This window comes from Pygoscelis adeliae, unplaced genomic scaffold (assembly GCF_000699105.1).
Source record: "Pygoscelis adeliae isolate BGI_AS28 unplaced genomic scaffold, ASM69910v1 Scaffold97, whole genome shotgun sequence".
NCBI lineage: Eukaryota > Metazoa > Chordata > Aves > Sphenisciformes > Spheniscidae > Pygoscelis > Pygoscelis adeliae.
Window position 1 is genome coordinate 133,960 of NW_008825152.1, and position 11,338 is coordinate 145,297.

Below are 11,338 nucleotides of genomic sequence, written 5' to 3' on the forward strand. Positions count from 1 at the left end.
CGGGAGGCCATCACAGTTAGATGAGAAAGCTGAAAGGAGGTGAAGTTAATCCCATGTTAAATTCATATTCAAACCCACACATGGGCTGGATAGGGGAAGCTCCACACATGAGGGGCCGTTCACTGTCTGTGTCTGTACAATAGCCGTGTTAAAATAACTCAAGAGATTTCCTGCAGTGAATCTCTTAACCTAAAGCTGATTTTTTTTCTCCATGTACCTGCTCCAAATTCTTCTTTATTCTTTCTGGATGTCAGCGTCTGCAAAACTTTAATTCGCAGGAGCCAGCTTGCTGTCAGAGATAAGCGTCATGTCATTTGCATCGTATATCCTGCCTGCTCTAAGGAGCCTCCTCCACTGGAAGTGCTGGAATGAACTTATGACAAATACAAGGAATGAAAGTCTCTCTCAAATGCACTTTCTGGCATGACTTAAATTAGCTGAAATTGCTGACATTTTGCCTTTTTCAGATGCGTGTCAGCGTCCATAGACTTTTATTTCAAACAATGGAAAATCACTGAGTTAAATGTTGCCAGAACAACAAATCTGGGAGATGCTAAGTGTACATTAGGTGAAGGTTACTGCAATATATCTGGGTCCTGCAGTACATGTGTTGCAAAGGCAGAAACATGCAGTCTCTAACCCTGGCCGATCTCACGAAACTGAAGGATACCACCATTTCAAATGTCATAATTCTGCCTGAAACTTTTTGCTTTCGTATTACATTTAATTTGGATGGGCTGAACATTTCCAGTGAAAGAAAGGTTTAATGACAGGTCATTTCACTTGAACCAAAATATTTCCTTAAAGACAAAGAAGGTCTTTGCCTGCTGGTAGATTCTCCCATATTGGCGTCAGTAGCTCTGCTCTGGACTAAAACTAAATTTAGAATAAGTGATGCTTTCTTGTTGAAGAGAATCAGAGCTCTTCAGCAACTTCACATCTCCACAGCCAGAACTCTCTAATCGACAGGAGTCTTGGTTATTAAACACGCGGCTGATAACACCGTCTTCTGCATCTGAAGGCTGTGGTTAACCTAAATGTACGAGTATGTGCGGTCAGTGTCTATACGTAGGTTTCTCATGCTGTTCATTTATATAACTGGTGGAATCCAGGACGGGAATCCCTGTCTTTCTCCTGAAGCAAGTTCTAAAGCTGGCCAGATGCGTTGTGCCCTCCAGTGGCTGTCTCGTTCTCTGAGCGGCAGGGGGGGGCCCCCCCCCCCTCGGCTCCACACCAAGTCCGAGGGAGCCAAGGTATGATCCACCTGCCTCCCCGCATCTTCCTCTCTATAGCTGGTGAGGTACGATATGAGCCAACCACAGGTGTGTGGTCTGCAGGTAGAAAACGCACCTTGAAAAGCTGATAAATACCTCGAAAGAGTTTATTAGATGTCGAGGTAGCAGCTCATCTAAAAGTAAAGATTCAGTGTCCCCTCTCTTACTGAAACCAGCGCTAATTTCAAACTTCTCTGTTGTTAATGGCTGATGAATAAACATTGACAGTATCTGAAAATGTAAAGGCTGGTTCCTGCTTTTATTCCATTTACACTGGCAACAGTATTGAACTAATTTAAAATTTACTCTGTAGTTTACTTTTAAAAAATAGTTTGGCCCTAACGTTTTCAGTGAGTGAAAATTAACCCCTTCTTAAACTCATTTGGGTTTTGTCTCATTTTTAATTGACGAATAACAACATGTCAGCTAGCAACATGTATGTCCCTTTACACGTCCGTGCTTGGTGACTAGATTGGTGGTGCAACCTGGTGTGAATGTGGGTGTTGTGGCTCTTACCTCTGTAATCCCCAGTTCCAGGTGTGGGTTTCACTTGCCTTTTCTGTTCAGCGAATTGGAGGCTCTTCAGGTGCATGGAGTACCCCCGGACTCGATCTACCACCCATTTTGACTCCAAATCTGAGTGAGCCGCTGCGACATGCTGAACGTGCAGGTGTCTGAAGCACTGTCTCTCTGCTCACTGTAATGCAGAACTCGGGGTTGCAGAGCTGTACTCGCGTGCCTTTCTGAAACAGGGGTTCAGAGCGTGAAGCCACCTGCTGCAGTAAGGTGCTGCACTGGGACTGGAACCCTCTGATCATTTTTCCTGTTAAAAACGTGTTGTTTCAGCCAATATTATCTATGGCATAACAGTAGCATGGTTGCATAGAAAGAAGAGCATTGATTGTAAGCCTTGGATTCATTGCATGCTCAATTGACAGCTGCTAGATTAAGTGATTGACTGGTAATCCTTCATTTTCTTCCCATGTTTCCCAGCTAAATAAATTGAACTCTCTTAATCTCTCACTTTTAGGCATCTTCCCTGTTCTTCAGCTGGTTTCGACACTAATATATTCACTCTCTGATGTTTAAGCAACTTTTGGAGGATGCAGACACAGGCATTGAGTCCTGTCTTTCTAACAAGGAGGTAAGATCACCCTCCTTGCTCCTGTTTGCACGTGACACGGCCAAGGTTTGCATTGATCATCTCTGCTGTATCACCAGCTCTCGTTGAGATGCTCATCCATTAGGACCCTCACTCCCTTTGCTGTTAACTAACGTCCAGAGTAACTGCTCTCTCCTTTAAAAAAAACCTACTTTTCTTTTCCTTAGCTGCATGTCTCTGCATTGTGCTTGGTTAAAGCGGTGGTTTTGTTTCAGCGGACTCAGCCTCTCGAGCAATCTGTGTTTTTCTGCATCACTGATAACTCTCATCTTTATTTGTCAGCCTGCAAACTTCTGTGCCATTTGCAGTTTTTGTCAGCAGCCATTTTCTGGTCGACTCTGGGGAAAATACAGCCTAGCTGCCAGGCCTGTTCCTGGTCTTTGCAGAACTTGCTGTAATTACACGCAATTGCTCTTAGTTCTGATGTGGGAATCATTTGTCAAGATCTTTGTTACTTTTGATCCACTTAATGTGGGCTTTTTTAATACTCTCTTGCGCTATTTTTTTTCTCACACTGTCATGAAGTAATAAATCAAATGTCCTACACAGCCCATCCGCATTATGTCTGTGCTGTTGCCTTTTCAATGAAACATTGAATTTCACCAGAAGGGGTTTACATTTATATCCTTTAATTCTGTATTGATTGCATCCCCTCGAATTTCATTATTATGCCTGTGAACAGCTCTGTAGTTGTGTGGAAGAAGTTGAATAGTTGCAAATACTAGTTTTCTTCCAGTCTCCTGGAATTTCCCCAGGTTAAGAATAAATCACTTTGAAGATCAGAGTGCCAGAGATTTGTGCAATTCTGGTTTTAGGATCTTTCACCAAATGTTGTTCTGATGTAAAGATTTCTGTTAATAATGTTTGACAAACTGTTGTTTGACATCATCGGAGGACTGAAAGATGTCTTATCCCCTGTGCTACAGCAACGTCAAACAGTTCTTCCTGTGCTCAATATTTTACCAGTTTTACTACTTTGAGCTCCAGGTGGGCATGTGACGTCGCTAGGTTTCGTTCATTGTAATACTTCACAGTGTTGCCAGCCGTGAGTTTCCACTCATGGTTTTTTTTACTGTTATGATTGCAAACTTATATTGATTTCTATCTAATATCTCTTCCAAAATTTTTGACAGATAACTTTTTTTAAACTAGATTTTCCTTCTACTCTTGCAAAAAACATTACAAAATACATACTAAAGTCTTTTCTGGCCCTGGAAGGGAGATTTTTGGCCTCCCTAAGGGACTGAACCCAATAGAACAGTTTGAGCATCAGGTTAGAAGTCCGGATGTTCCTTAGGTCAAACCCTGTCTCCAGCCTAGACCTGCAGGGTAGCGCTGCTCAGGTCACTCAGGTTGGTCCGGTCTTTAAATCAAAGGTAATAGTGGTTGCCTGTTTCTCAGATTTGGTCTGGGAGATTCATTTCTGTCTGAAGACAACTGGCATTGCCCTGTGGAGAGAACAGTTTCTCTCCCTGGGCTGTCGTCGAGGCCGAGATCGCCAGCTCAGGCTTTAACAAGGCTTGGCCACCTCTGTGCAGTTAAAATAAATCTTCCTGTTAGTGGTGGGACATAGCCAACAGTGCCCATAAAATTTCACGGCAGCTTAGCTTTCGATCCGCTGTGTTTTGGAGACTTCAGCCTCAAGTGTAAATGTTTTTATTAACATTTGAAATACAGAGCAGCCGCGTCTTTCTCTTCTGCTCAGGAGTAGCTTTGGGAGCACGTTTTGTTTGTGAAATGGCAGTTAATTGCTACTTTTTTTTGTAGCAGACTTCTCAAAAGCCTGCGGAGGAGACATCGGATCTTCAAGCAAGTTCTGGTAGCTGGAGTTTCCCGATAACAGGTGATGCTACAAACATGGTTGTGTGTTGGTTGTAAACATCTGGAGTTTTCTGACTCTCTTGGTTAAATGTTTGCACCGTTTAGGCTCAAGCTGATAAACTCATAAATATTTGGGGGTTTTGTTTGTTTTTTAGATAAAATTATTTGACCACGATGAGTTGGAGTTTTCTGACCCGTCTGTTAGAGGAGATCCACAATCACTCAACCTTTGTTGGCAAAATCTGGCTGACAGTGTTGATTGTATTTCGGATTGTCCTAACTGCTGTGGGTGGAGAATCCATTTATTACGATGAACAAAGCAAGTTTGTGTGCAACACGGAGCAGCCTGGCTGCGAGAATGTTTGTTACGATGCTTTTGCTCCCCTTTCGCATGTGAGGTTTTGGGTCTTTCAGATCATTCTTGTTGCCACTCCCTCTGTGATGTATTTAGGCTACGCAATTCATAAAATTGCCCGGATGGTGGAACACGGCGAAGCCGACAGAAGAATCAGAAGCAAAAGCTTTTCCATGCGCTGGAAACAACACCGTGGCTTAGAGGAAGCTGAGGAGGACCACGAGGAAGACCCGATGATGTACCCAGAAATAGAGCTGGAAAGCGAACGGGAGAATAAAGAGCAGCAGGCCCCTGCCAAAGCTAAGCATGATGGCAGGCGGCGAATCCGAGAAGATGGACTCATGAAAATTTATGTGCTGCAGCTTCTGGCGAGGACTACGTTTGAAATTGGCTTTCTCGTGGGTCAGTATTTTTTGTATGGCTTTGAGGTCAGCCCCATATTTGTGTGCAGCAGGAAGCCGTGCCCGCACAAGATAGATTGTTTCATTTCAAGGCCAACCGAAAAGACCATTTTCCTGCTAATAATGTATGGGGTGAGCTGCATGTGTTTACTTTTGAATGTCTGGGAGATGCTCCATTTGGGATTTGGCACAATCCGGGACACGTTGAACAATAAGAGAAAAGAGCTGGAAGACTCTGGTACCTATAACTACCCTTTTACTTGGAATACGCCATCTGCTCCTCCTGGCTATAACATCGCGGTCAAGCCAGAGCAAATGCAATATACTGAACTGTCCAACGCCAAAATGGCCTACAAACAGAACAAAGCCAACATAGCTCAGGAACAGCAGTATGGAAGCAACGAAGAAAACATTCCTGCCGACCTGGAAAATCTGCAGAGGGAAATTAAAGTGGCTCAGGAGCGCCTGGACCTCGTGATCCAGGCTTACAACAACCAAAACAATCCCGGCAGTTCCAGAGAGAAGAAATCCAAAGCAGGCTCAAACAAAAGCAGTGCCAGTAGCAAGTCAGGAGATGGGAAGAACTCTGTCTGGATTTAATGTTGGCTGAGTTTATATATTGTGTTTTTTCTCCTAGTTTATCATAACCAGCAACCCCTTGAATAATGGCTTCCATTAAGTAAATATTTGACTCTGCTTATTTTCAGGGATACCGTTGGCTAGTGATTCAACCTCTCAGAAAGGGTTTATACGCATATTCTAGGATTATAGAACTTTATTCTTCTGTCTTCCAAGTCAGGAGACAAATAGGTATATTTAAATCATTCTCATTGAACGGTTTATGCTGTATGTACAGTATTCTAGTACATTTATTATGCACAATTTTTTGTATTTGTACACTGGATCTCTGATGTTACACTTTTTTATATTAACGAGGAGAAAGCAATGGGTAGCCGTTAGCATTTTGCTAGTTTTATTACTGTGGTCCGCAGTTTCATCGTTGTTCTTCCTTGTTTTAAACTTAAAACTTTCTATGCTGCGTTTCGAAAGTGCCTTGAACATGCACACAGCACAGAGGAGTCTCCGGTTATCCAGGCAGCCGACGGGTGCCAGTCACTGAGCAGCAGAGCAGTGAAAGATTTGGAAAACATCTGTTAATGGTGCTCTTGACTCTGTCTTTTACAAAAATGATGTGCTACTTATAAAATGGAAGTGTCATACTATAACTGTTACGTGCTACAGTTTTTTTCGCCCTATGGAAAATAACTTACAGGAAAAATGTACGTGTGTGAGAGTACTTGTGTTCAGAGTAAGAGTGCCAGCCGTAACACAGAGAGGGCTCAGACCTCTCTGCAAGCTTTATGCAACAGGAGGGAAGAGAGACTTCAAACTGTTGTAAAACATCCAAAAAAAGGTAAATAGACATTACTGGATTCGGTAGTTCCACATATTTATGTGGTATCTATGGAAATGGATGTTTCTGAGATCTGTTGTTACACAGTGCCCCGCTCCCCAAGGGCATGAGGTTGTTATGATACCTTTTGGATAAGATTTCTGTCTTTTCCGAAGTAATCTGGTTAGATGGAGTCATGGTAATTTCGTTTCTCCGTGCATTACACTCGAGGAATAACCTTCCTCCCCCCCCAGCCAGGACACACGAGCTGTCTGTAGGAGTTTTTACAAAGCCCTTTCTGAATATCAGTGATATTGCCTTATTCCAGACCCCTCTTCCTTCCATGATGTCTGAGGAATTTAGTTCAGACAGAGCAATATGTGTAATTTAGATTTCTGCTTGAGAGACCAGTCAGATTTGGCATTCTGTGGTTTTGGCATTAAACTTGAATTTATAATTAGAAAAAGGAGAATGCGGTATTTACTGCCTTTGGCGGTGTCTTTTTGGCAAGGATATGCATTAATGTTTCAGAGATGCTGATAAATGTGTATGCTTTTTGCTACTATTTATAATGTATTCAAGACCTTGCTCCGTTCTCTTTTTTTGTTAGTTTTTCATGTGTTTTAATATATTTTGGGGGCCTGTTTCAAGCGGGACTGTTCTGTTTCGAGCCTACCTCAGTCCGTAGTGCCCTCGTTACAGCCTGGTCAGGAACAGGATTGAGAAGTAAGGCTCCGTGGAGGATGCAGGTAAGCCCCTACTCCATTCCTGTACCACAGAACATCGAAGTGTAGGCTTTACGTTAAATTTAAGCCAAGGGGATACAAACACATGCTTGCAGTTATCCTCTACCCAAGCACTTGCTGAAAACAGGTATTTTGCTGAATTGTTTTCAGTCTGTTTTCACTCTGGGACACCAGGGAGTCCAGGCGTAGATCCCAGCTATCTCTCATCTCCGCTTTAGAGAGGCATAAGCGTGCCCAGAGCCAACGCAACCCTCTGCACGAGGTCAGCGAGAGCTTCTCCAGTCCACCTCCAGCAGAGACGTTTGGAAGCGAACTTGCTTTCTGGCTTTTTGTTTAGCAGTAACTCCTGGCCGCTACTCCAGGAAAGGAGCAACCTCTGAATTTTATGCAGAAAAGTTTCAGGGTGATGTCTTTAAGTAAGTATGAGTAAGTAACACAGTAAGTATATAGCAGTTTTTAAAAGCTTAAGTGGACTTGCGGGCAGGGACAGCTAGCCAGTGCGATGAGACTAGCTGTGTGGGGTGAGAGGGAGTGTATTAATAGTGGTCCTCTAATTAAACAGGAGCTTGAAGAGAAGCACGCTGCTTGAAGATGGGCAGAGAGGCTTTGCCAGCAGAAAGCTGGGAGTGTGATGGAGGAGCTGTGTAGAAAACATTGTCTGAAAGTACTAGGGAAAAAATTGGAGCCTGGAGATTAACGCGGATGCGTGGCTACAATCCACTCATTATCCCCTGACACTGGGGTGTTCTTTTCAGCTTCCCAAAAGGGTTTTGTTGCTCTTAACCCTTTGCCGTGGTTTCGGAACAGCCTTTCACCAGCCAAATGGCAAGAAGTGAAAATCCTTTCCCCTTGCTGCTCTCTACGCAAACTGCAGCGATTTCTTATTAATGGCTTAAAATAAAATTGGTTCATGACGGCTGCTTCACCCATTGTTTGTATTGGCCCTTCCCCAATTAACAGTCTAAACCATTACCCCCTTAAAGCTCCTGTCTCAGGTCAGTCCTGTGAGCTTTTGTCCACACCAGTAAATACTCTAGTGTATAGAATATTCCAATCCCAGCACTGAATTCATTCCGAAAATACAAAGTAATGGAGCTGTTTCTATTACTGTTTTTTTGTTTTCATTTTAATTGTGTATAAAGTGTACATTTTCTTTGAAACTGAGTGTTTGTTATTAGTAGAGGATGTCTGTTAAAGCTCTAAATGTTCATGTCTGTGACTGTATTCAGTTTCAAAGTGTCGGGCTTGATTTTTCCTTTTGAAGAAATGATACATGCATTACTTTAAAATGCTCTCTTGCTTTGGCTTAATGTGGGCCATTCCAAAATAAATGTTCAGAAGAGACTTTTGGACAAAAAATACTGAACATAACTTGGGTCTGTCTTGTCATTCTCTGGTTTTGGATGCAGTTTGGAAAAAAAATAATCTATTAAATCCAGTGGATTACTCCAGTCCAAGTGAGATGGCTTCTTTTTTCCAGCAATATGCTGCAAATATGTGAGTGAGGGAGAGGGATATGTTAATGATTTGTCTTTGAGCCACAACTTGGAATTTTTATATATTTGACCTTGTTCAGTGTAATAAAAGACACGGTTAGAAACCAACTGTGCCCTTCTGCTCGTGAATTGCTCTTCAGTGACAAGAACAATTGCATTAAAAGAAAAGAAAAATCTATAAACTTTGGAAGTCAGACCTTGAGAAGGGTACCACTTACGAAAACATGAAAATCTGCATTTATGCATATGAATGAGCATGCTGATATTGTCCAGTGAACTGTGCAGCATTAGCTGGCCTAATTTAGCTGCGATTTTCGACGGAACATACGGGAGCTGGCTGCCCAGCTCCTTTTAAAAATTGCAGCTGAATGCCCGTCTGTTTTGCCGTCACAAAAGATGGCTTTTGTAAGTGTCCCATGCTTTCCCCTCGCTGCAAATTTGGCCTCAAAATTGGAAGTATGTCTAAGGAGGCATTAAGTGGTTTGTCGTGTCATGCAGCTGCGGGAAAGCTAGGAGTGAGATGGATTTGGTGGTGGGGGCTTGGAATAAAAAGCTGTTTGTTCGGAGTTAAAGGAAAAAGCAGCCGTTTAGACAAGGACAGTGCTGCTCCGGCTCGCAGAGCACGTTGTGTCCTGAGCCTCAGTGAGGGCTGTAATGGCAGAAATGGTGACGGTGACCAAGGCAGGATCCAGCAGTAATAATTGTGTGTGTGTTTTCAACTGTCGGGTTACCTGAGCATCCTGCAGTCTCCGCAGGCTGGGAGATGCGTGCGGAGCAGGGGACAGCCCAGACGCAGTTGCCAGCTCTGTGCCCAGGCAGGGTAACACCGGCCTGAGCCGTGCGGCACAGGTTCAAGGGCACGGATAACCAAGGAGGTGCAGCGGGACCTGGGCTCCTGCTGCGTCGCCTCTGCTGCTCCAGAAGGACACTTAACCTCGCCGTTATCTTTAAGCATGCGATTATCTCTGTATGAGTCAATGCAGCCAGCTACAGGCATCCAGTTAAGCATGTGCTTAAGTGTTTTAAAGTGCAGAAGCCTTCATTTAACAACAAATCTGCAGCAAGAAATTCTGAAATGCTTCAGGCATTTAACCATAACTGAAAGAGAAGGGTACGGTTGCAGTGCTCTTCGCTTGCGATACGTTTCTTGGGAAATCGCCTAATATAAGCCATCATGTGATGGCTGTATTTGATCTTGTGCTCAGAAACAGGCCAGGAGTAGAAAACCCAGAGGTCAAAGCTGAGATCGTACGCAGTCACCCCAGGCTTGGTTCAGTTGCTCCGTGCAGATGCACGGTGCTGTTTGAGATGCCCCTGGGTGTTTCGCGTGGCCTCCAGCTGCTGCTCCGAGAGGGCGCGTCTTCCCAGGGGTCCCGTGTCACATCTGCCAGCCCTGCGCAGATGCCTCCAGTGCTTGAGGACCTCTCTGACAGCACCACGTGCCTAGACGTGATCCCAACTGATCCTTTGTGTCTCTGGGCAGGCCAGCTGACAGTTCCACCTTGTTTTCCTCTGCTATAAAGTGAGGACAACACAACTTACTTCGTACCGGGTATTGCAAGTAGAAATTAGATCCTCTCTGCAGAGTAATTTCCCTGTTGGAAGCATAGGTTAGGGGTTTAATATTGTTAGCATTAAGTGTTCCTGCCTGTAGTTTAGCTACAATCTTGCAGCAACTACGCCATTCTTCTTGTAGCTTGATTTGTTAATAACACAAGAATTCTTGATACCAAGCACATAACTTGCCAGCTGTGAGGTTACTTTCAAAAGGAGCTGTTTATTGAGATGCGCGTGGTTGCTCCTGGGGCGTTTGCGGCATGCTTAATTCCTGTGAATCGGATGTGCTGTGCTTTGCACGTTGTGTGGTTACCGCGAAACGGTTCCTGAAAGACAGATCTGTTTGCGCGAGTTAAATTACAGTTTGCTGTTGTCGGTGTAACTAGACATAACCCACCTTTCTACTGCAGCATGGAAAGGAGCTCAGGGGCTGCTTCTCCTTCGGGGCTTGCCGTTCATTTTCTCTGTGTCAGTGGAGACTTCAAATACAGTTCATCATTGCTTGGAAAATGGCATTTTGTTTTCTACAGCGTGACATTATCGTCGTCGTGTAAATTCCGTGTTGATAGCTGGGGAAAAATGCCTTGGAAGGGGGATTTAAAGGCTCATCGGTGCTATGGAATATTTCTATACAGTTCAGATTTTGCTGTCCTCCTCCCTTTTATTTTTTTATTGAACAGGATGTTCTGGTTACTCTTTGGCAAAGGACGTATCGCCCGTTCGTGGACCCGAGCCTGCTGCTTCCCCAGGAGCAGAACCGAGGCCCCTGCGGCTGCGTCCACACTGACTTGCGGTGGTATGCCCTGGGATTTTTACACGTGACCCGTGTTCAGGTCTGTGACTTCTGCTGCCCCGTGGCCTGGATTTCCTCTGTGTGGGAGCGAAGTCTGGCCGAGCAGAAGCCGGAGCTGCGAACCCGCTTTCTCTTTAGAGACAGCCACGGCGTGTGCCTGCGCCCGAGCGCGGGCATGGGGCCGGGTCCTCCGGGCTGGCGCGGTGCAGACCTGCGTATCGCCTGTAACATGCTTGGCCGGGAGGTTGGTCTCGGTGTTCAGATGGAAGTTGGGATCCCGGTCTCTGGCGATGAATGAAATTTCTTAAGTCAGCAGACAAGCGGTGATATTTTTGGCTTT

The 11,338-nt window shown here is 44.4% G+C and overlaps 1 protein-coding gene across 2 annotated transcripts; it reads left to right on the forward strand.

Moving 5' to 3' along the window:
- The first annotated feature begins 2,330 nt into the window (after nucleotides 1-2,330).
- On the forward strand, nucleotides 2,331-8,654 carry GJC1 (gap junction protein, gamma 1, 45kDa). 2 transcript variants are annotated; one of them, XM_009328389.1, is made up of 3 exons: nucleotides 2,331-2,418; nucleotides 4,204-4,279; nucleotides 4,413-8,654. In XM_009328389.1, the coding sequence occupies exon 3, from the start codon at nucleotides 4,432-4,434 to the stop codon at nucleotides 5,611-5,613; it is 1,182 nt and encodes a 393-aa protein (XP_009326664.1). In that variant the 5' UTR covers nucleotides 2,331-2,418; nucleotides 4,204-4,279; nucleotides 4,413-4,431; the 3' UTR covers nucleotides 5,614-8,654. The 2 variants fall into 2 exon arrangements, with proteins under 2 accessions (XP_009326664.1, XP_009326665.1); XM_009328390.1 differs by having other exon boundaries at nucleotides 2,342-2,418; nucleotides 4,207-4,279.
- The last annotated feature ends 2,684 nt before the right edge of the window (nucleotides 8,655-11,338 follow it).